Source organism: Leptidea sinapis, chromosome 7 (genome assembly GCF_905404315.1).
Source record: "Leptidea sinapis chromosome 7, ilLepSina1.1, whole genome shotgun sequence".
In the NCBI taxonomy this organism is placed as follows: domain Eukaryota; kingdom Metazoa; phylum Arthropoda; class Insecta; order Lepidoptera; family Pieridae; genus Leptidea; species Leptidea sinapis.
The window spans coordinates 12,810,637-12,836,784 of NC_066271.1; the positions used below are offsets into that span (position 1 = coordinate 12,810,637).

General features: G+C 38.2%; 1 protein-coding gene across 2 annotated transcripts in view; it reads right to left on the reverse strand.

Annotated features, from left to right (window-relative positions):
* The window catches only part of LOC126965274 (Ig-like and fibronectin type-III domain-containing protein 2), a 217,806-nt gene that overhangs the window by 38,370 nt on the left and 153,288 nt on the right, over positions 1-26,148 (reverse strand). The window contains exons 5-15 of one of the 2 annotated variants that reach the window (XM_050808773.1): positions 25,630-25,863; positions 23,222-23,368; positions 19,359-19,584; positions 17,565-17,737; positions 15,443-15,776; positions 14,618-14,771; positions 9,003-9,163; positions 7,721-7,934; positions 1,847-1,972; positions 1,272-1,452; positions 123-257 (exon numbers count right to left, since the gene is read on the reverse strand). In XM_050808773.1, coding sequence (XP_050664730.1) covers positions 123-257; positions 1,272-1,452; positions 1,847-1,972; positions 7,721-7,934; positions 9,003-9,163; positions 14,618-14,771; positions 15,443-15,776; positions 17,565-17,737; positions 19,359-19,584; positions 23,222-23,368; positions 25,630-25,863 — 2,085 coding nt within the window. Of the gene's footprint in view, positions 1-122; positions 258-1,271; positions 1,453-1,846; positions 1,973-7,720; positions 7,935-9,002; positions 9,170-14,617; positions 14,772-15,442; positions 15,777-17,564; positions 17,738-19,358; positions 19,585-23,221; positions 23,369-25,629; positions 25,864-26,148 lie in introns of both variants that reach the window. The other variant, XM_050808772.1, reaches the window with a different exon arrangement.

Genomic DNA, 26,148 nt, shown 5'->3' on the forward strand with positions numbered 1-26,148 from the left:
GGCATTGTAATGGGCAGGGCGTATCAATTACCATGAGCTAAATGTCCTGCTTGTCTTGTATTTTCATTTAAAAAAAACTTATTAAAAAATTAAATTCAAGATCATACTAAGCCGGTACTCACCTTCTTCAAAGCACTGTACAATGTTACCGATGTAGGAGACACAAGAGCTGATACTACCGCGGTATGCGCCGGCGCAGACTCCACTACAGGACGCTGGGACTCCGCGACGTGTGCAGCATGACTCGTGGTTACGACCTGCGATCAATTAAAACTTTATAATCCCGCTTGTAACCCAAGTCACTGACATAGCCCAAATGATTCCGAAATTGAAGTGGCAGTGTGCAGGGCACATAGCTCGACGGACAGATGGTCGTTGGGGCGGTAAGTTCCTTGAATGGCGACCACGTACCGGAAGACTTAGTGTTAGTAGGCCCCCCCACAAGATGGACCGACGATCTGGTCAAGTTGGATGTGGGCAGCGCAGGACCAATCGTCGTGGCGATATTTGGGGGAGGCCTTTGTCCAACAGTGGACGTCTTCCGGCTGAAATGATGATGATAATGATGATGAACTCCGTTTGACGTGAACCTTCGGTATCTATCTATTGAAACGATATAGTTTTTTCTATTTCAGTCACACGTAGTAGCTTTTATAAACTTAACAGTAGTCAGTATTTCTATAATTACTGCTATTGCTTAATTATTCTGGAGATTACACTACGCTACGCTAAGCTAAACGTCTGATGACGCATCATCCATATATCACCCCCATTTGAAATTTTTGAACTTTGGCATTTTATGGGCTGCAAAGAAGTCTGGTAGATGGAAACATAACTGGAGAGTTGACAAAACACTCCAAAATTATGGTCCTATCATATCCAAAAATTTTGGTACATATTAAATTTGTCTTTGTTACTGATTAAAACAATAAATAAAATACATTAAGTTTATGAGCTAGTAAAAACTACAGCTATTCCTTACTAGCAAATAGTAGGTTAGCCTTTCTTTACAGAAGGTAAAGAATTCAACAACAGGAAACATATGGGGCCATCTAATATTATGCAGCATCATTTGTCCTTACAACCCCAGCATATGTATTTTGTACATTTTCTGGTATCCTGTTCTAATAGCTGATTTGTGGCAGAAATAGGTTTAGTGTGAGCTACTGCCTTAGTAGAACAATGCATAAGCAATAAGTGATATTGTTCAAAATAGAAATGCCTTGAAAGAGACCAAACGTTCATCAAGATCATAGAAATTATTTACAAACCTCCAGCACCACATCGCAGTAGCTTGTGAAACTCCTGTGCACAAAGCGGGGCGAGCGTCCTCAAGTCGGACATCTTGGCATCGTAGGAACAGAGCGGCATGCAAACACTGGCAACTTGCACACGTTCACAGCATGACGTCACGTTGTACGCATTTGATACTTCCACTTCCTCCTCAATTGCCTTAATGAGATATAAGCATTATTACTATCCCAACAATAATGTAGCGGAAAGATAAATTTCAAAGATTTTAATTGAAGTTATCTACATTCGTGATGTATGATCAAAACTCGACCTCAATAGTCAATCGTCTTCTACAATACATAATTCTCAAATAGAAATTTAATGAATTTAAAAATGGGAACCAAAGAAAGATTGAAGATGTTGAGCTCGCTGATAATACAATCAAGGTTTAAATAAGTGCCAATCCTGACAGCTTTTTTAAAAGAATCATATCACTGGAACGGGTATCTCCAAGATCTAGTATTTCAGATGTCCATAAGAAGCAGTTCATTCACTTAGCTCAAAGGGAGTCTATCTCTTCAATTTTATTCATTTTAAAATTACTACAATTTACCTGGCTCTGAGTTCTGAAGATCAGTCTTGGTGAAGGGTTTCCAACACCATGTTCGTTAACGGCTTCCACGTAAATCTCATAATCAGTGTTCGATTCTAAATCTTCTAAGATGTAAGGAGATTGGACCTGAAATATATTAAGACTGTAGTACTCGTACTAGTGTATCGGTTTATTGTCATGTGATTTTGTAAACATAATAATTGCTGAGTGCCTTGCCAATTCTTCTCAACTAAAGCAAATTTACGAATCACGATGTAATTAAATACGGAATTAACCATTTCAAAGTATTGTAGAAGAAGATTATTTTAATTTGACTTTAAATTAGGGTGTTTGGGAGCTCTGTGTAAGTAATGGCTATTTCTTGTAACTTTCTCTGATAAATATGTTTTCTTTTTTCGCCATTATACCTTACAACTGCGATGGAGGGAATATTTAAGAGAGTATACAGCTTTTATAACATTTATCAATGCAATAAACTTAAATTTAGATTTGTGGAAATCAGGATTTATATCAGTTATGAATCGCTTCTTAATCTGCATTTGAATATGGCAATCTTAATATCTTAATTGATTACTGCCACAAACAAAAAAAAGCGCTTTACTCTCACAGTAACATAAATACCAATCTTAAAGTACCAATTCATCGTCCCATGGATCGTTTGAAAGATAAAATCACTGCAACAAACCATACATTGGTTATTGAAATGCTGCAAGAAGGAAGAAGAATGAAATAACAATCTTGGATCACCAAGGTATTATAGCAAAATATACAATAAATCTTATATTATATAAAATTTGCGGTGTTTGTTACCAAACTCCTCCGAAACGGAGTTGTTTGAAATTTGTGTGTACATCGGGTATGTCTGAGAATCGGCCAACATCTATTCTTCATACCCCTAAATGATAAGGGTCACCCACCCCTTACTATTTTTTTTGACAATTTTTTTATTTTTATTTTATTATAATTCAGCATTAAAAAATACACACAACTTCAAACTTTTACCCGTCTACGATCAATACCTATTTTTGTATCGCTATTTTAATGTTATTCTATTCCATTCCTCAATGAAATAATGTAAGACAAAACTTTGACTTAGCCAGAGTGTCATGACTTCCACTTTATCATATTGGAACTTACCTACTTACCAATAACATAGAAAACTTATTACATTTGACCTAAAACATCCTGGGCAAGTGCTGATCTAATACTTCCATAGCTTAAGCATTATTCGTGTGGAATGTATAAGCCTTGTAAAGGGTGTCCAGCGGGAATTTTTCAACTTTAAATAAACGTTACTCATTTGTTAGCGGGGTTAGGGCTGCGGAGGGGGTGACGTTAGAAGCGACGTTTCTGCGGATTTGTCAGTCGCCATGAGTCATTGGTCGGGCGCGCACCGCGCGTATGCGGTGGAACAATATTTGTTGAACGGCAATTCGCCTATTCGAGCGCGTCGTGCTTTTTGTTTGCATTACAACATTCGGCGATTAAGCGATGGTCCGAGTACGCAGCTTATCAGAACGTGGGTGCAAAGATTTCGAGAAGAAGGGACAATGATCAATAGGCCGCCACCAGGACCGTCTACGTCGGCAGCAACACCAGAACGAGTGGCACAGGTGCGTCAAGAAATTCTTAGAAATCCAAGGAAATCAGTAAGAAAGATTGCCGCCTCTACAGGCATTAAGAAGTCAACTGTGCATACGATTTTGAAAAAAAAACTAAAGCTTCATCCCTATAAAATGCAAATTGTCCAAAAATTGAATGAGAACGATTATGTTTCAAGAGAAAGGTACGCCAGAACGGCTTTGCAACGATTTCGAACCCCCAGAACACTTGGAAACATATTGTTCAGCGATGAGGCACATTTTCACATCGGGGGTTACGTAAACAAGCAAAATATGCGTTACTGGAATCCCAACAACCCAAGAGAACGTCATCAGAAAAGTTTGCACTGCCCGAAAACCACAGTATGGTGCGCCATCTCAGCTCAAGGAATAATCGGACCGTATTTTTTTAATCAGGGGGAAACTGTGGATACCTCTGTATACTGCCGCATGATTGATGAGTTTTTAGTGCCGCAATTGCAAGTTTTTCCAGGACGCAACAATAGGACACATTTCCAGCAAGATGGGGCAACCCCGCACACTTCCAGGGTGTCCATGTCGAAGTTAAGGGACATTTTCCCTGGAAAATTAATAAGCAAGTACGGAGACATAGCCTGGCCACCACGATCGCCTGACTTGACGCTCTGTGATTTTTTCTTGTGGGGATACCTCAAGTCCAAAGTTTACTGTAATAATCCCCGCACCATATCTGCCCTACAAGAAAATATCCGGCGTGAAATTGATGCAATCCCCCAAGCACTGTGTTCGCGCGTATTCGCCAATATGAGGGTTCGCTTACAAGAGTGTGTTACGCGAAATGGACGTCACTTGGAGGACATTATTTTTAAAAAATAAAATCCGCAGAAACGTGCTTTGTTTTAAAAATATAATAAATATTTTGAGTTTAATAATATGTTTTTTATTTAAGTTTAAAAAACAAAATTTTCCGCTGGACACCCTTTATAACTTCTCGGCAATCAGATATCACTCATCTCATAAGGTTCAATAAATATTTCATCGACAAAAGTCTTATTTTTAAAAATTTCATATCAAATTATATGAATCACATAATGCGGAATATTATTTACTAATCAAAAATTTAAGAAATAGCAAATAATTGATGACCCTCATTTAAAGTAGGACCTAGAATAATGCCCCGGGGGACACCAAAAGAAATCGGGAGGATTTCTTATAATAATGACACGGGAGTGGGTCAGGGATTGGAAATAATACTCCGCTTATAGGAACGAGTGTTTATTTGCGTTCACTTTTTCTGAACTTGCGCTTCGCCGGTCTGCCGCTGTCCCTCTTGTGGGCGGCGGTACCTTCAACGCGTCACACCGCACCGAACACTAAGTCTCTTCTATCTTCTTCTTCTAAGAACACTTCCACTTTTCACTGGTCTTTGCCGTATCGGAACAGTGCCTCCTGTGTCGATCTTGTGTTTCACCAAACCAGTTCTTCCGATATCCCCGTCGTTCTTTGAGAAAATCCCGGAGTAGCGTAGCAGGAAATTTCTCGCTTTTATTAACTGTAGCTTGGTAAGATTGTCCTTACAGCCATCCAGAAGTTTCTGTATGTTCACATCCTGGTTTGCAGCTTCGGTCTTCCTCCCTTCTTCACACTTTCTTAACCAAGCTATCTCCTCAAAAGCTCCGATCACTGTTCCCTTCCTAATGATTTGCTTGTCCTCATGAGGATTAAACACGGGAACCATCGCAATCTGGGAGTTACCCACAACAGTCCTGGCTGGGATCCATGTCGTGTTCGATATCTCTCTTTCTATTATAGCGCATTTACAAGGTCTTCCTCTGTCATCCCTTGGCAGGACTACCGGGACTAGGGTCTGCGATCTCGGATTTAAAGTAGTGTCTCTTAAGCACAACACTTTCCCAACAGTTCCGCCTTGTATTGGAATTTCTTCACCTCCATGCTTCAATACACCATGTTTCATGTCAATGGTACACTGATGATTTCGAAGAAAATCCAACCCAATGATGCAGTCATCTGTGATATCCGCGATTACCACTTTTTGCCAGTACAACGTATCCCCGATTTTCATGGCCACGACCTTCTCTCCCTGGACTGGTATGCGCTGGCCGGTAGCTGTTGTGAGTGTTAAGTTTACATTTTCTCGCATATGTCGTCTTCCGATGCTCTCTAGTCTTCTTTGGCTAACGACTGTACGTGAGGCTCCCGTATCCAAAGTGAAACGGCAAGATTTTCCATTTATCATTCCTTCTATAACTAAAGTGTTTCCGTCACATGTCTGCTTAACGAAGATCCTTGGGGCTTTGCTTCTACCGGCCAGCGCCCACCCCACTGCCCTGGCCTTTTCTAGTTTTCCTGCTGCTTCAGCGGTGATGTTGAGACCGCCACATCCTTCCTACGTTGCGTTATGCTCTCACGCCTGGGGCAAGTGCTCTAATGTGTCCTCGCTCCCCACAACCATAGCATACTGGGTTATATGCTTGCCTTCGGCTGGAATCTGCTGGTACAATTTTGCGGAGTCTCAACGCCCGAGAATCGTGGCGAACCGCTTCCACTTCCAACGCATGTGCCACCGCTTTCTTCAAGCTGGTATGATGACTCAATCGTACAGCTGCTCTAACTTCGGCGTCCCGTATTCCATCGATGAAAACTTGGAGCAACATTTCTTCTATTGCAGCTGGCGACGACTGATATGCTTTACGCACTAGTTTCTCGGCTTCCACGGACCACTGCTGTAGAGTTTCGCTGGCCCTTTGACTGCGGTCCTTAAGTTGCGCCCGGTACACATGTTCGAGGTGTTTATCACTATAGCGTGCCTCCAACGCGTCAATTAGGTCTGTGTAGGTCACTTCCTCCTTCCCAGCGCCGAGTGCTTCCAATACGGAGAGTGCTTCGTCACGGAGCGCTAGTGTGAGGGCAGAGTGCGCTTCTTGGTCACTCCAACCGCAGGCTCTTCTGACCGTCTCCAATTGTAGCTTAAAGGCAGCCCAGGAAGACTTGCCGTCGTAGGGAGGTACTTTTAAATTTCTGCTCGACGTGGTTCCGCAGGAAACTCCTGTGTTGGCTGAAGGACACACGACCCTTTCACTGAGCTGATTAATGGTAACTTCCATCTCTCCCATCTTCCGTTGAAAGTTCTCTTCAACTTTGTCCATCTTCTTTTCCACAGCAATACGGGTGGAGTTTTCTGCACAACGGATAAAATGTCTTTGGAGAGGCCTTCATGCAGGCCTCGCAGCTGCTCCTCCTGTCGGCGTGCTTGTTCCTCCTGTTGGCGCGCTTGCTCCTCTTTCAAGCCCCGCAACTGCTCCTCTTGTCGGCGCGCTTGCTCCTCCTGTCAGCGCGCTTGTTCCTCTTGCAAGGCCCGCAGCTGCTCCTCCTGTCGGCGCGCTTGTTCTTGCATCATGGCAGCCATCTGCTTCATGAGGGCGCTGATGTCTACGGCAGGAGCCTGCGGTGCTGACACGGTCGCACTTTGTCCAGAGCCGGATGTTTCTGACTCGTCCTCTGCCGCTGCAGCTGCACCCGCTCGCGTGGTCACTCCCTTCTCGTTCCTGGGCACTAATGGCATCTTTCCAATCCCACTTCTGACACCAATTGACACGGGAGTGGGTCAGGGATTGGAAATAATTCTCCGCTTATAGGAACGAGTCTTTATTTGCGTTCACTTTTTCTGAACTTGCGCTTCGCCGGTCTGCCGCTGTTCCTCTTGTGGGCGGCGGTACCTTCAAAGCGTCACACCGTACCGAACACTAAGTCTCTTCTATCTTCTTCTTCTTGGAACACTTCCACTTTTCACTGCTTCTTCTTTTCTTCTGCTTATTCTTCTTTATACTTTCGAGTCAGAACTAGAACTGCCGTAGGCCACGCTTAGTACGGCTTATATACCCCCGGATCCGTTCTATTTTCAAAATGATTCTCCCATTCCATCTTTAAATTTAAATTGTACTAGAAAATTCTTTTAACTATTTTTATCCTGCTTACACATTTTCCATCCCATTTTTTCTGTTCGATTTGATCCTGAAATTACTAGAAATTTCCTTTAACTTTACAAAACCCTTTACACTGGTAGGTGTATCGAACCCGGGTCTACAGCGTCTAAAGAAAACACTTTTCCGCTGAGCTACGAGTATTGCTGACGGAGCTGTTGAAATTAACAATGTCTTGAAGTTTGACAACTCGCGTCATATACTTCGAAGGGTTGCTACGCAACAATAATTTCGTTCAAGTTGTTGCCTGGTGATTTCTCACATAGACACAAATAACATTGAATATTTCTTACCTTATCTATAGCCCTATAGTCATCTTCATTAGCAAGAGGCTTGTAATGCAGATTATAATACTGGACCGTATCTGGCAGAGTGACTGGTGCTGCCCAGTGGACCACTGTATAGTCCGTATCGATATTGGTGAGGTGAAGTCGAGTCGGAGGGCCAGGGAGAACACCATAGCCTTGCAGCAGACAGTTGGTATAACCAGACATAAAGCGTAGACATCTGGAAAAATTACAGAAATAAGAAAAAGTTCCAAATAAATAAAATTTTCATCATAACTTTTTTTGAAGTGAAAACTTACAATAAAAAAAATTATACATATTTAGCTGGCATCATTTTCCCCTTCTACTCTTGCCTGAAGGACCTTTCCACTGGGTAACTCTTATGGTCCACCTTCTATCAGCCATTCTCGCTACATGTCCAGCCCATTGCCATTTCCGCTTTTGGGCGAAGGTCAAAGCGTTTGTAGCTTTGGTGATGCCTCTTATCACTACAATTCTGTGTATAAAATTTCAAAACGATGCGATGGTTAAGGACCTTAGGAGATTTGTGTTTTGAAGAAACGAAGATACACTTACTCGTTAAGTGAGACTTATTACATCGTTCTTAGGGCCATAAACCGAACTATAACACACGCGTGCATTAAAATATTTCACACTAGTGCATATTTTAACTATCCCTACAAAGTTAGGTTAGTACCTAACTGCAAATTAAGTAAGAGTGAACAGAGCATTTTCAATTTAATTGGGTAATACAGTTTTTTTTGTAACAACAAAGAGGTATTATGCCGCTGAAAATCCATTTACATTTTTAGAATAAATAAATGTGTCCATAATTAAGACGTAAAAATATTATTATCAAATTTTTATAATTCACAATAAAAACCAATGGGAGGCTCCTTTACACAGGATGCCGGCTAGTTATAAGTACCACAACGGCACCTATTTCTTACGTGAAGCAGTAATATGTAAACGTTACTATGTTTCGGCCTGAAGGGAGCCGTAGCAAGTGAATTTACTGGGCAAATGAGACTTAACATCTTATGTATCAAGGTGACGTTGCACTTGTGGTGCCACTTAGACTTTTAGTGTTTTTCAAGAATCCTGAGTGGCACTGCATTGTAGTGGGCAGGGCTTATAAATTACCATTAGCTTAACGTCCTGCTCGTCTCGTCCCTTATTTTCATTAAAAAAATGAGCAACTTAGCTCACTTGTATCCTTTACTACTATATTGTATCAATGTGAGTATTTATTATATTATTGTTATAGCTATTAAATGTTAGAACTCACTTAAAATGATTGAAGTCCAGCGAAGTAATGTTTCCACTGCAAAGTGGAAGGCACGACTCCGGTAATCCTCTGGAGCGACAGCAAGGGGTGTGGTCCATACCGTTAGCTAGACAACCGAAAGTGACGCCAGCCCAGGGCGCGCAAATCATCAGATCTGTCACCTGCAACTGGTGGTTACAATACGTTCTCTAGGTGATGAGTGCGTTAGTCACAAAGTGCATACGTGAAGGTGAAACACAAACACAAAATGAATATTATATGATGATTTTTGTCGTATACACAAAATGAAGTTTTAACATATACCCTTGTTTCAAATTTTACAATAAATCACAGCCTATGATCAGACCATATCTGAGAATAAAGAGGCCCTGGTATAAATTTTAATACCTGCTCACTCGTAGAGTATCTAAACCATACTTAATTTCCATAGCAAGCATACCTAAGAAAATCTCATTTTTTAATATTGTCTCTCAGAGAAGATTTTGTATTTTTGTATAATTTTTTGGTTGATCAACAGGAAAGATTTTTTTTGCAGGTTTTAATAAAAGGTTCTTACCGATTTTTAATTAAAAATGCATTCTTTTTATTTGTTTTTCCAAACAGTGTTTTTTTAAACTACTCTCATGGGATTTTTACACCATTTTTCTAGGCATCTTTGGGTCACAAGAATTACGCCATATGAAAACTGTTTTGATATTCAAAGATTTTTTCTCTACCAAGTAAAGGGCTAAGATAAGATTAGTATTATCTTTACCAACTTTACATGTAGGTTCTAAAAAAATAATAAGAAATAAATGGGTTTCTTGCACAGTTTCTTTAATGAAGGGGTGGTAGTTTAATCGACTTCAAAAAGATTTCGAATGCCTCGTCGCGAATTATGTCGGTCTCAGTCTTAGATCTTTGTGCTGTTTGGTCACAAGACATGGCTCGTGGGTCTCAGAGGCGCGGAGAACCAATAAAGTACTATATACTTCCCTCATACTATTAAAAAACTTAGCGCTGGGAGCTATTTCTGCCAACGGATCAGCCTTGCTATCCAACGCTGTGATAGTTTTTACTTCATTCTTTTCATAGACATTGTTTTGCTCTAAATAACATAAAAAATCTCTCACTGAATAATTTTTGACTTAATAAATGTCTGATTCCCAGAGATTTCGAATCTCCATTTGCCATCGTCCAAACAAACTTCCGTGGTCGCGTTTAGGTAAATTTTTATGTATGCAAAATCAATTCATGCAGGCTCTTGTTATTGTCTCCTTTTAAGAACATCCATGATCTGATCCTCTACGTAATCGTTGGCCACCATTTCCATATGAATTATCTCCATAAATTGGCGCATTTATAGTCAAATCACCCCACAAACAAAATAAAAGACAAGAGATACTTAATTATTTTACATCATACCTATGGACGATGCGCGATTCGAACCTATATTTCCGGTGATAACGCCTCCAGCTCTCTTAAGCCTAAAGGTGTTACGGCTACGCTAAAGAACCGATAGCGCAACCTTCACAAAAATGTTTTGTTCAACTTAGGAATTTCATCTGATATGTCGCACTTTCAATTCTAAATATTTTTTTGTTTTTGTAGTCGATTATGGGGATGTCGAAATCTATTTTTAAGTGTGAAGACGGCTTAATGACTGTATTCACTAAGTTCTTTAAGACTCACTACACTACTACTACGAGTGTCACCGATCCTTAGAACGAGCTGCCTCTAACAACTGAATAACTCTGCAATGGATCAAAGGACACAACGGTTCGTTGGGAACCATGCAGCGGATGAACTTGCAAGGCGGGGGTCGGAAACGCAAGTGGCTGGCCCAGGCCCAGTCCTGCTGCTACCCTTCAGCCAAATGCGGTCATGGATACGCTCTCTCACCAACAACCTACACAGAACCCGATGGACAAATGTCTCAGGCTGTTGACAGTCGAACGAGGCGATTCCTGCACTATCGCCCAAACTGACACGTCCACTTATTATCCTAAACAGACACGACATCCGAATTATGATCGGCACCCTAACGGGTTACACATCACTGAACAAGCACCTATTTACAATCGGCGTTTCGGACAGTCCCAGATGCAGGGGCTGTCTAACCGAAGATGAAACGGTCACTCATGTAATCCTGGAATGTGCTGGGGTAGCCAATCAACGGGCATAACCTTAGTAAATACAAGGTCGCTCCAGGAAGACTGCGAACACCCCAGGAGTGTTCAGAACTTCTCGAAGGAGCTGGGCTGGTTGGAATGACTGGCCAACACTGCACGCAAAATGGACCCAACTAAGCGGTCTAATTGCGGAAACAGGAGCCCTTTACCAATACCAATAACAAGACTCACTACAAAAAGGAAGCCTAATGGTTAATTACAAAAGTCAATTAGCAGTTACATACCTGGTGTCTATATTCGGCTGTAGTCCACCAGCAAAACATAGATCATAAATATACAAGAAATTTTTCAATTAAACAAAAATACGAGAGAATCCAATATAACTAATGGAGACTACAAGGCAAATTTAACAACAAAATTAATTCGTCGCGAGCTGGAAAATATGAAAAGGCATTTTACATTCGCCTGTCCATACCAGAGCCTTATTGTGATAAAAATAAAAATGAACAAGAACAATGCCATTGTTGGCGGGAATATTTTGAAACGAATTTTGCAGATTAAAAATATTTATTTCATATTTCATCCATCATATTAATAGTCAGACAAAGTTTTTGTTTTAATGTAACTTTTCCGGATCATGGATAAATCAATACGGCAGGTCTATGAAGCAAAATTACAAATTCAACTACGCTTCAACTTCAGACCTTGGCAATAATTGGCGATGCATTATTGCTTCAACGAGTACGCACTATCAATCCCCGACTTAAGGAATACTCGTCTTTTGTCTTTTAATAAGTGATCGCTGAAACCAATGTTCATCGACAACAGAGAATGGATTAGATTAGATTCAGCCTAGAATACTCCAGATGTCTCTGGGGTATTCTCAAAAGACTTAAGTATACATATTTATAATAATATACATCATTATCTCACAAAACAGTCTTCGAGGCAGAGTGTATGGTCATCAGAATGACTGCCCAAGCAATCGTCTCACGGAAAATCGGAAGGTCCCAATCTCATTCTTTCTGATAGCGGATCGGTCTTTTAATGCCTTTTTATCGATTGAAAAAAATGTTTTTTTTTTGTTTTATTATTACGTTATGATCTGAGACGTTTTAAAAATAGGTGTAATATGCTCTTGTAAAAATTGTAAAGTCACTTTGACTTACTGTAAACTTTATTCACGAATAAAATTTGAAAAACAAAATTTTATGAACGATGCGGGACTCGAACCCACGACCTCCGGCGTTCCGTACCGGTACCCTAACCAACTGAGCCAACTGTTCAAGTAACGTATCGTTATAAAACTTTATTCAATTAAGGCTTAAACAAAGCGCTTTTGAATTTTCACTATAAATATCTTATTTAGATTACTCAATCTACCATGTGTTCGTAAAAAGTAGAGCTGGTGAGATGTGGTTCAGCTTGTAAGGTGCTACATCCAATATATGTATCCTGTTCAATGTAAAAAGCTTTTTAAATATCAAATATTTCATAAAAAGTAATAAAGAATTATTATGAAAATAAGGGACGAGACGAGCAGGACGCTCAGCTGATGGTAATTGATGCGCCCCACCCAGTACAGTGCAGTGCCGCTCAGGATTCTTGAAAAACCCAAAAATTCTGAGCGGCACTACAATTGCGCTCGTCACTTTGAGACATAAGATGTTAAGTCTCATTTGCCCAGCAATTTCACTAGCTACGGCGCCCTTCAGACCGAAACACAGTAATGTCTACACATTACTGCTTCACGGCAGAAATAGGAGCCGTTGTGGTACCCATAATCTAGCCGGCTTCCTGCGCAAAGGAGCCTCCCACTGGTAATATATTGGATGCATCTATAGACCTTGAATTCATTGCTTGTGTAAAGATGCTTTGTGAACGATGATTGATCGTGATTATTGTAATAATAAGAAATCGTATCAAACAAATACAATAATGTATCAATTATAACAGGTAAATAATAAAAATTATAAAAAGAATTAAACATGGAAAAGCCACAATATATAATATATACACACAATACTATGTAAACATTAAGAACATTATAACCACAACCAGTGCTAACTGTGAATAAAATATTATTTAATGTTAGTCACAAACAATTACACCATAAACAAAATATATTTTTAAAAATGATTTTAAAATAGTAGATTTCTGATCTGGTTCGAGGGCTGATAGTAATTTCGAGAATAAAATGGTTTTGTGGACGAGTTATAAACTCTGCTTTTCATTTCGATTGCGAGGAAATAAAACAGTAGTATAATATAGACATTTTTAACAATTTTAGCAAATTTGAAGAAATTAATAAACGCACGAAAAACAAGAGGTGTTTCCCGCCGCTTTTTTTTAAATCTTACGACATTGATATTAGGCTTGGGCTCCAGACCTATATAGCCTACTATTAAATTAATTTGTAATATATATATTTAATTAATTAAATAACCTACTGTATTTTAAAAAGAACGAATACGAATACGTATTCTTAGGAAATTAAGGTTGTACAATCAGGTTATTAAGTTTGATAGTAACAGTAGGAATTACATCTTGAAATTTTTTTGCCGTTTCAAAATCAACCTTACTGACATCGAGTAAGAAATAAATTAGTTAAAAATTATTTTGTTTAAGGAGACTTAAGAGAAGAACTCGAAATTTGAGTTTCGTTAAGAGTTAGAACTCGAAATGTGATATTCAATGTTTTATGTAATAAGCTCAAAAGCTCAATAAAAACGTTTGATTAACGGTTAATATTCGCTATCATTGGAATGCCACATTTATTGTAAAATCAAAAATCGTTGTGTAAAGTGTTATTTTTTCCGTTAAACTAAAAACTTAATATCCATTGAAGAGCACATATTTTTATATATCTTTCTAAATCATAATATCAAGAGTATAAAGAACACTATATTATGAGATTTTAAGGTTAAAGTTCTATGGGAAGACTTGAAAAATAAAGCCAATAGGGACTCTTGCTCTTACTGAAATCTGGGAGTGCCTTAAATAACTTTCTTGTGTGTACTATATATTTATATATTACACTTTGAACGTTTTGTTTTATGATGTAACGAGAAAAGTCAATACACCAAAGAATAACACAGACTTCTATAGCATTTTCAACAATTTTATAGTTTTAAATACGACAGCTAAATATAAAATATAACATATACCGTAATCTAGTGTAAGCCCAACAAATCGTTTCATTTCTTTTAAATTAAAATAATATTCTCCAATGTGTGTATCATTTAAATAACTTTTAATTTGTACTATTTGAATAACTTTTAATAGAAGTGGTAGAATAATATACCTACATTTAATAATTTAATTACTAGTGAATAATATTTAACCTATCATAAAATTTACACATTAAAGATAAAATAACAGTTGCAGATTGTAATTTATGTTACACACACTTGTATACCAAATACCCAACAACATTTAAATGTAAAATGATAATGATAAGCACCACAGATTACACATACCTAATGTTTCAAATGTTTCGCTTACCCCAATTTCATAGGTCTTAGTTGGATCGCAGAGCTTGTCTATGCATCCGTAGTGATCAATCCCTGATGATATACAGCATCCTCTTACATCAGGAAGCTTCGGGGCCTTCGCTACAGCCGTCGACTTCATCTTTCCAGGAGTTAGTGTTAATGACCTAATAAACAATAGTTAGGATTAGACTATATTAGAGTAAAAACTATAAAACTCTATAAGTGAAATAGAAATCAAGAAGTTGTGTCTATTACTCATGAACATCCTCGTATCGCATAACGTTTTAAAAATTCAATTCAACTAGTAAATCGGTTGCAAGCGTTGCGCAAAGGTGTACTTAGATTAGGTATCTTTTTATGAAAATAAGGGACGAGACGAGCAGGACGTTCAGCTCAGATGGTAATTGATACGCCCTACCCATAACAATGCAGTGCTACTCAGGATTCTTGAAAAAACCAAAAATTCTGTGTGGCAATACAATTGGGCTCGTCACCTTGAGACATAAGATGTTAAGTCTCATTTGCCCAGTAATTTCACTAGTTCCCGCGCCCTTGAGACCGAAACACAGTAATGTTTACACATAACTGCTTCACGGCAGAAATAGGCGCCGTTGTGGTACCCATAATCTAGCCGGCTTCCTGTGCAAAGAAGCCTCCCACTGGTATATCTATTGAGAAAATTAAATTATTAATCATGTTTCGTCCATTCTTATTATCTGGATGATATAAACAAAATAAGACCATAAAAAAGGGAACAAAGTCAGCTATTTTTGAAAGCCTTTAGGAAAAAGCAAGAAAATCAGCAAAATCCTTGAGAGGTATTCGAATCACTTACCTTAAACTATAACTAGGCAGACTAGATCCGTGAATATTGAACGACGTGACAGTAATCTCATACATTGTAAACGGAAGCAGATCATTTAACACCAAGAAGGTTTTATTCACTGGAACTCTGTACGTGACAGGCGCCATCTTTGCGCCCGATGAGTTTTTCATGGAACTTTCGGCGGGTTCTATCAGGTGTGCGTCGAAGGAGCGAAGCGTAGTTACGTTGACGATATACTCTGTGACTGTGTCCGAGTTCTCTACAGGTGGACTCCATGTTATGTTGAGCTGTTTCTCGCTAAGAGGTTCTACTTCAACATCTTCTGGTGGACTTGGTAGTAGTTCTGTTTGGATTAAAATTTCAAGTTTTAGTTAATAATGAGCATTTATTTTATATCATGGCTTGGAAGGCAGATGTCTGTCTCGTCATTCATCTGAGTACAACAATAGCCCTATTAAACATATCATTAAGTTTCAAAAAAAACTACAAAATGTTTGGTATAACAAAGAATAGTAAGATTAAGACTTCTTAATAGAAGTAATCACTTACTCTCAAAGTCCACAAAACCTCAAAGAATTTACGCTTCAAACTATACGAGTTTACATATAACGTTCTGATTTATACACAAACATAATATATTCATTAAATATATAAATGATTTGAGTTTTCTTTATTGATAATTCCGCCAACATTTGTCGTTAAACAATTCGACACGTGTTTCGCCTCTACACGAGGCATCCTCAGGACGTGTTGTCTCGCCAAAATCTAGCACGAGACTCAAGAAAACTCAAATCATTTATATAATTATGGATTTCCGCAAAGTAACGCCTACTTCAATAAATATTCATTAAATATTAAAGAATGACTTAAAAAACAACGAGCAGTGTTTTCAAAGTCAAAGAATAAACTTTATTCAATAAGACTTAAACTAAACGCCTTCGAATCGTCATTTTAAATATTTCCTTGAAATGCCTGAATATATATTCGGAAAAAGTAGAGCTCGTGAGAAAAACATACAAGAAACTTTACGGTCACACTTTTAAATCAAATAGAGTATTTTACAAAAGCTGTAATATACATAACAAGATAGTTTGTAAGGTGCTGCATCCAATACATTTTCTTTTATGAAAAAAGTAGGACAAAAGAGCGTACGGGTCACCTGGTGTTAAGTGATCACCGCCGCCATCATTCTCTTGCAACACCAGAGGAATCACACGAGCGTTGCGGGCCTTTAAGGAAGGTGTACGCGCTTTTTTTGAAGGTACCCATGTCGTATCGTCCCGGAAACACCGTGCAAGGAAGTTCATTCCACAGCTTTGTAGTCGAGGAAGAAAACTCCACGTACGTGTTCAAAGTTAAAAGTGTTTTAACTATCAAATGTTTCATAAAAAGAAAAATTATAAACTGTTTTAACATAAATTATTGCATATTGGATGCATTTATAGAGCTTGAATTCATTGTTTGTGTAAGGATGCTTCGTGAACATGATGGTCGTGATTACTGTTATAATTAGTAATTGCAGCCAACAAATAGAATGTTTTGTAAAATAACACCTCTAGTTGATTTCGCGCACTTCTGCCGAATGGCATCACAAACTTTTTTATGGACTTAACATGTTTAACTGTAAAATAAATTAGAACGTTTAGTGAAAGAAACTGTTTGGAAAATACCAATCATATTCAGATTTAAAAGATGTATTTTTAATTTAGAATTATTTTTAATTCTGATTTGAAAATGTTTTTTGATTTATTTGATTAAAAACCACATTAATGTCGAAATCATGTAATCTGATGTGGTATTTAAGTAACTACAGGTTTGTATAACATGACACGATTATTGAGAAGAAACGGGCAAGAGGGAAGGTTTAAGACCATATACGTCTAGATAGAACCTCTTACTTCTAGACAACCGATGAAAACAGGCCAAGTTTATTACTATAGTATATATACTGCGTGACAAGTTACGTCTTACACTCGTTATTTGTATGTCACTTTGTGTTAGTGTGCGTGCATTGCTCAAAATAGGTTAACCGGCAACCTTTATTTTTTTTTCGACGTTTTCACAGCTGTAACTGTAGATCGTAGCATCTAGACTGATCTAAGTGGGAAGATATTATTTCTTTCATTCTTACCAATTCCTTCGACAATGCAAGCTAAAGTCTTCTCCATGTACGCTGAGCAGGAGTAATGGGTTTTGATGTTATCTGTAACTGGAGTGAACTCTCCCCGACACACATCCTGGCAAATATCTGGCACATGTTCTTGTACACAACATGGCACGTGGTTTCTGCCATCTGCCATACATCTGAGAAAAATTTTTTTTTAATTAATTGTTGGTGCTGTGGCTGCTGCTTTGACTGCAGAAGACAGCAAACGTCGCAAATATATCGGTGTCAGTGATGTTTGTGCCGTTTGGTGTCGAGACACTTGGCTCGTGGGGCCCAGAGGCGCGGAGAATGTACAAAGTACTATCTTCTCGCCTCAATAGGACTACTTGAAACCCAAGCACTAGCAGCTATTTCGGTGAACGGATCAGCCTAGGTATCCACCGCGGAAATGCTGCCAGTATTCTTAATATGCTTCCCCGTAATGATAGTTTTAATTTATGGAATCATAGTATTGTAAATATAGAAATTGAAAGTTTTGTTTGAATAAAGATTGTTGAGTGAATATCTCAATGTCATCAATATGTCATACATAAAGTTTTTGTAGCTTTCTGTTTTAAATAAGCTTAGCATAAACACAACAATAGATTATTGTCTAATTGATTATTGTTACCTGACATTTGAAAATATTTTATAATAGCTTAGAATATTAACACTATGTATGTTCTTTGTTTGACGTAGGTATAATTTAATGATATTCAGAAAGGCCAGAGATTCACTCGATTGTATGAAACGTGCAGTCATTGATAGGTTGACAGATGACGACTATAATCTTGTATAAAACGGAGATAGCCAAAATCCACTACGTTTTAAGCAACTGTTCGCGTTCAAACTCAGCCGGATTACACTTCGTCGTCATATTATAATTACTCTTTCAAATTTATGTCAAATCTCCCTGCACTTTTCATACTAAACTAAATTTCAATTTTTAATTAGGCAGTGCCGCCTAAGTAATAGTATTTATTTACATCCTCTTTGATTCAAACTTATTATACTACCATACTTTGGGTTGCTTTGAAACATATTGTATTAGTAAAATTAATAATTGTGCTTGATATTGGAAAATTAAAATAAAATACAAACAAACGAGACTTAACATTTTATCTCGCAAAATGACGAGCGCAGTAGTGCCGCTAAGAATTTTTGAATTTTTCAAGAATCCTTACGGCACTGCATTGTAATCGGCAGGTCGTTTCAATTACCATCAGTTGAACGTCCTGCTCTTCTGGTCACTTATTGTCATTAAAAAAACCCAGGCTACAATAATAATTAAGTATCGCTTACAAAACGATACAGCCTACTGACAAAAAGACAGACAGGCAGACAGTGTCGTGCTACTTATAATAATACTGTAATAATAAACTAGGGACGTAAAGTAATATCATATTTCTATATCGGTGGGTATTAATATGATAATAACAATAATAATATAATATTGACACACTTTCTACACAAATTATCTTGCCTCAAGTTAAGCATATATAGCCTGTGTCATAACACAGGCTATATAACACAGGGTTACAAGACAATGATATATTTAATACAATATACTTACTTTAACATACATAAATTCATATAAGCATACATAAATACATTTAAACATCCATGACTCGGAAACAAACATCCATATTCATCATATAAATGCTTGCACCTACCGGGATTCGAACCCGGGACCTCTAGCTTAGTAGGTAGGATCGCTAACCACTTGGCTATACAGGTCGTCAAATCAATGATAAAAATACTGTTATTAACAATACTCACTTGACAATTGCTGGGAAGTCAGGCTGACATGATTCTGGTTCCTGGCCAGTTCCTTCCAGAATTGTCTGGATGCTGCAGAAGCCAAGACATCCCTTGGTGACGTTAGCACTTATACAGCAGTCGGTATAGTTATGAGACAAAGCTAGGGTTGACAGGGTTGGGTTATTTGCTGAATACGAGTCCGTTGTGTTTTGAGATTCTGGAGGTGTTAACCCTCGAGATATCACTAAAAAAGAAACAATAATTAAGAAAAAGTTATTAATGGCGAAATAAATAAAAAATGATGAAATTGACTGGAGCGTAATTTCGCCAATGCTTAGCAAAAAAAATTATCCATAAGCTAACCTAATATAGATAACACCATACTAATAAATAATATGGGAATTATTATTATATTATTATTATTAGCTTTGATAATGGAAAACACAAAAGTAGTATTGCACGTGAGCGATAATTAAAGGATGATTCGTTTTTATGAAACGAGAGGAATCGTTTTGTCCTCAAAGAAATCCTAAAGCCAATTTAAAAAAGTCATAGTGGACACGCACCTCCTCTTTATATGCGGAATGTAAACTAAGGGCTATTTGCATATTGCGTAGTGTGAACAAGCCAGGAAAAGGAGAAAAGGAAAACCGTAAAAAGCAAAGGCATTGTAAACAAGATCACCATGACGATCGGTCCTGCGCTGCCTTCATCCAATCTACTCCGGCAATCTTGACCAGATCGTCGGACCATCTTGTTATGGGGATAGGGGGGCCTACCAACAATACGCCTTCCGGTAGGTGGTCGCCATTCGAGGAATTTAGTGCCCCAACGGCCATCTGTCCGCTGAGCTGTATGCCCTGCCCACTGCCACTTGACTTTGGTTCTCCTACGGATCTCCTCATTTCTGATTCGATCTCGCAGGAAAACTCCGAGCATCCGCATCGAGTGAGCTTCCTCATCAGGCCCATAGTTAGCGACCACGTCTGAGGTCCGTGTGTCATCACTGGCAACACACATTGGATAAAAACCTTCGTCTTCAGACACTGTGGTATTTTGGACGATAAGATTTTTACGAGAGGATTTGCGGAAGGCCTTTGTCCAGCAGTGGATGATGATGTTTTTTAATAAAACATAAGTATAAGATTGCACTTTTAATGACAAGGCAGTTGGCCAATCTGCAGATACGTGGACAAAAGGTAGACCTGGATTAAAAACGAAATTTGGTAGGCCGGAAAAACGGCTTCCACATGATATCATCACAGTCATTGGTAATGGAAACAGCGGTGATTAGGGATATATCGAAGGGCATATAAGAGTATTGCACTCCAAAAAAATCCTTCGCTGTTATTTTTTTTATTTCAAAATGTTATAATCAACTGTAACGAGTTGCTGTAAAAATAGTATATAATTTAGCAATATTTCTAAAGTAATAATTTCTTATTTCCAAGACTGTCGTGGTGATGAGGAGGCTTGGAAAGAGAGCATTTTATGGAGTGCACATGATCGTACTTCCTAAATACGATATAAAATATTTTAATAGTCTTAAATATTTCATGAGATGTTCATACATAAGACAGTTACTCCAAACAATAACTTTCAGCAGTAAAACGTGCATAAAGTTTTGCTCACGTGCAATGCATAAACGCATAAAACTTTAATTCGGGATATAAAGTTTGTCTGTAGATTGAACAAAGAGCTAATGACGTGAGTAAAGTATATAACTACATCTATATACACTGGCCTTCAAAAGTAAGTATCACACTTTTAAAATTGGGATAACGTTTTAAGTTCACAAGATATACTTTCGAAATAAAAAGGACTCCAAAGAGAATTTAATTTTGTACATAAAAACTTTATAGTCGGTAACCTTCTTTTAAGAATTGGCTGAAAAAAAACTTCAAAAATAAAACAATTCCTTTTTCAAAGTGGACGTTTCCGAATTACAATTTTACCATTCACATTTTCCTTTTTGTTTTAAATTTTTTTCAAGATCGATGGGTCTTGTTTTTAAAATTTATGCTAAAAAGCACATAACATTTATTTATCATGCCTGTTTCAGTTGAAGAATGTGCTAGGATCATGGCTTTTCTGAAACTAGGCATCAGTATGCGTCGCACTGCAAGAATGGTGGGTGTGACGGTACGAACGGTCCAGAAGGTAAAGCGAAGGTACGAAGAGACTGGACACCATCTGAGGAGACCTTGTAATGGCAGACCCAGGTGTACCAGTGCCCGAGAAAATCGTTATATTATTTCCACTGTGTTAAGAAACCGCCACCAAAATGCAGTTGAAGTCCAGCAACAGCTACTTCAGACCCGGAGGGACTACATTAGTGACAGTACAATGAGAAGAAGACTTGCCGAAGCAAATTTGAAACCCCGAAGACCAGCGAGTGGCCCAAAACTTGAGAGACAGCATCGAGTAGCGAGACTGCGATACGCCCGTGATCACATGCAGTGGGATGAAGAAGAATGGTCAAGAATTTTGTTTGCAGATGAGTCTCGATTCTCCCTTTACACTTCTGATGGAAAGCGAAGTGTTTACAGGCGACCTGGTGAGCGATACCTTCAAGCCTGCATCTCAGAAAGAGTCCAATACGGTGGAGGCAATGTACATGTATGGGCTGGCATATCTTCAGAAGGTCGCACAGAGCTAGTAGCCATAGAAAATGGCACCCTCACTGGGCAAAGATATGCTCAAGATATTTTCAATGAGTATGCAGGGCCGTATTTAGCAAATATCGGTGATGGATCGATGCTGATGCATGATAATGCCCGGCAACACACGGCTCATATCGTACAAGAGTATATTCAGCCGGTCAGCATAAGGTCGGTATCAGCGTGATGGCTTGGCCATCAAGAAGTCCTGATCTCAACCCGATTGAACACGCCTGGGATGAGCTTGGGAGGCTAGTCAGAAATCGCAGACCACCACCTACTCAGGGCACTAAAGCAGGCCCTGGTAGAAGAATGGGAGAATATTCCCCAACATCGGCTCCGAAACCTAGTGTTAAACCGGCAACTATGCCAAACCGGCTCGAAGCTGTAATCAGAGCTCGAGGAGGCAATACCAGTTATTAAAAATTAAATAACATGTAATATATTTAGTTGAATTTTTTTACACTAAACTAAAAATGTCTATTTTCATTGTTTTATCTTTTTTAAGTTAAAAATGTTACTAATGTATGATTTTAGTTTCTAAGAATTAAAGCCTATAAAATTCGCAACAAAACGTTTTTAATCTTAAATCTCTACCTTCTATAGTTAAGAAAAAAAAATAATTCGAAAAGTGTGATACTTACTTTTGCAGGCCAGTGTATATCATGAAAATGGTATTTGTTTGAGGCTCAATCACGCCTAAACCACTGATTGTATCGACATGAAACTACCACCATTCGATGCGAAAATCCGAGATGGTTTATGGCTACTTGTTTTTTTATTGTATTTGTAATAAGATGAATAAAATTCATTTTATTTCCTTTTAAAATTGCAGACGGGAACGGTCAGGTATAATAATATATATCTACAGTTCACATTTTTTTATTATTATTATTTGATATAACATGGTTTGAAAACTGTCGATGTCCCCTGACGGCTGATTTCAAGTGAAAATATAGAATCATGTTGCATCTCTCAAAAAAACTAATAGGACATCTGGAATCGAACCGGGGTCTTCTGCTTTCCGGTTCACCCAAGGTCCCATCTGAGCTATTACAGTTTTGTATGTAGTGGCGAAATTTACCTTTGTATTCTAATGTTATTATTAGTAGCTGTTTCTTAATAAAACACAGACAACACTGCATTTTTCATATTAAATTTTATGAAAATCGTTGGAAAAGATACATGTATAATAAAGCTAGAAACAAAGATCAAACTCACCAGCTAATCTATGGAAGCTCCTTACTGGTGGTTCAGTGTTTAGCTCACAAACGTATAGGCCAGAGTCCGTAGGTTTTGCTGACTTAATAACTAGAGCCCAGACATCTCCACCCTTGGTTATACCCGGACCTTGTAGAGGTTCATCCGCTGAATTAAATAAATAAATAAATAAGATTATCAGATTTTTAATTACAACAACAAACCGATATAATAATAAGAAAACACATATCGAGTATTGCTGTCATCTCTGGTCTGGCGCACCCCAGTATCAGCTAGATCCATTTGACCGCGTACAACGCAGAGCAGCTCGAATAGTCGCCAGTAGACATCGCTTCATTGTGTCTACTACCGCATTTATAACGGGGAGTGTTTCGAAGAGCTGTTTCACCTGATTCCTGCCGACGAATTATACCTTCGCACGACACGCCACAAGTTAGGATATCATCCCCACCATTTGGATGGGTGGCGGTCCTCCACTGAGCGGTTTTCAAGAAGCTTTCTTCCACGTACTACAAAGCTGTGGAATGAACTTCCTTGTGCGATGTTTCCAGGACGATACGTCATGGGTACCTTTAAAAAGAAGCGCGTACACCGGCAACGCTCCTGTGATTCCTCTGGTAATACAAGAGAATGTGGGCGGCGGTGATCAGCTAACACCAGGTTACCCGTACGTTCGTTTGTCCTTCTTTTCAAAAATCAACTTATTGTAAACATACATTAAGACCAAAGGAAGTAGGCTCAGCTTAATTTGCTGCTTGAAATAATATTTCCATGCAGCGCTGGTTTTCAGCCATCCCCATCTCCCTAAGGTGGGATACATAGTAAAGAGAGGGCAAAAATAACTATTACAATGCAGATAAAGAAATTGAAACCTTTTTATTAAAAATGTATCAACCTTTGTATTTATGAGTGTATTTGTGAGCGTGAATGTGTGTGTGTGTTGTATATGAGTGTGTGACAATGTCTCAGTTTTAATGTAATATATTTCAAATTCAAATTCAAAACAGGATGTGACATCACTTATTGAAAGTCAAAAACTACCACCCATTCCAAAATGAATGCGAAATGTGCGTGTCTCTTTCGCACATTTTGTCGTCGATTTATTTTGTTTAAGCAATTTGTTTTAACCACTGAAATGTAATTATTTAGCAGAACTATTAAAAAGTCAAGACAGCTAACATATTCAAATTCAAATATTTTTATTCGAAATAGGATGTGACATCACTTATTGAAAGTCAAAAACTACCACCCATTCCAAAATGAATCCCTCAGACCTGAGAAGAACGGGTGCAACAAACTAAGCGGGCCTTTTTTCATCGAAAAAATATGTTTACAAAGTAATATTGTACAATTAAACTTATTATTTAATAGCCTGAGGGCGGTCACTCCATTCCCAATCTGTGGTATCATTAAGAAAGTCATTTATGTTATAGTAACCACACAAACGTTTTTTAACAATTCTTTTGAATAACGAGTTGCAAACGGTATGGTTTAATTATGAAAAATATTTATAGTATATTATATAGTATAGTTAGACTAAGAACACATCAATATGTTGCACATTTATTTGTAATAAAATATTAGAATACCGACTTAAAACAAGCTTGTGCTAAAAACATTGTAAAACAGAAAAAAAAATCCACTGGATCTGGTGTTGGTGATGCCAAAGCAAACATTAGACACAGAGTAGGGAGGGATACTATAGTAATTTTCATACGATGCACTCGGGTTTTCATTGGTAATATATTTTTTTTTAAGTATTATGCCATGGAGTAGTAGTTATAGAAACCTGTAGACCATATCGTTGACTATAACGTACCCGTGTCAATGTCACTGAAATCAGGCCGTAAAATTGTAAGAAATGAAGCCGAATGACAATCTACCGTTTTATTATAATATCACAGCTTTGACAATATAACTGCGACATATACATATTAATAAGACTTTTTATCTACACCCATGCTTTAAATCCTCTATTAAAGATTCTAAAACAGTTAGCTTATTGCCAACATTAAAACACCCAATGTCTAGCAATAGGACTAGCTTTTTTAATGTTAGCAGTAAGCTAACTCTTTCAGAATCTTTTATAGAGGATTCATATTATGGGTGTAGATAAAGTCTTGTATGCAACTATTGACAATTAGGAATTAAAATACTCATGTGATACTATTATCACTGTAAGAGTAAGGGGTATTAACCTACATTTGTTTTAATACCCCTTATTACACAACAGTTGCATAAATAACTATAACAATATAGTAAATGACGGACAGAATTATAATAGGAAAAGAGGAGAGCCGACAGCGCACAAAACACCTGAAGGCAAGGAGTCACGTCTCATATACGGAACCTTAATTTACTAGCCTTGACCTATCACACTATTAAATTCATATGATCAAAAAACTTACAATCATCATGTAGAATTTTTACTCTCTCATCTCGTGTAACCCTGACGGCACCAGCTGTGAGCAGCTGTGAGTCTCTGGCTCGCCTCCAGAGCACTGGTTTGCCTCTGGCTCCCAGTACTACGCAGGTTAGAAGAGCATCCTCGCCACTCCTAACAGCCACGGTTCCTGCAGGTGCGCGCATCCACGTCTCTTTGGGTGCCCCATCAGGACTTGAACTGGCTGATTCTTTGGTATCTGTGCAAAACAATTTAAGGGTCTGAGTCAAAACCGGCATCTTGAATGCATCATCTTAGGGTGAAGTTGACCAAATATTATATTTCTAGAGATCTATTCGATGCAGAGTCATCGCGAAAAAAAAAAGCAATTTTAGGTTTTTTTATATTGTACCGTTACGTGTCAGATTTGGAAATCTATAGACCGTACTAAGTCTTTGCTCAGACTTTACTTACGTAACACTTAGCCGAGTTTGATAAAAATCCGAACTTGACCTTTGCATTGGGCTGTCTTAGCTTAATCTCA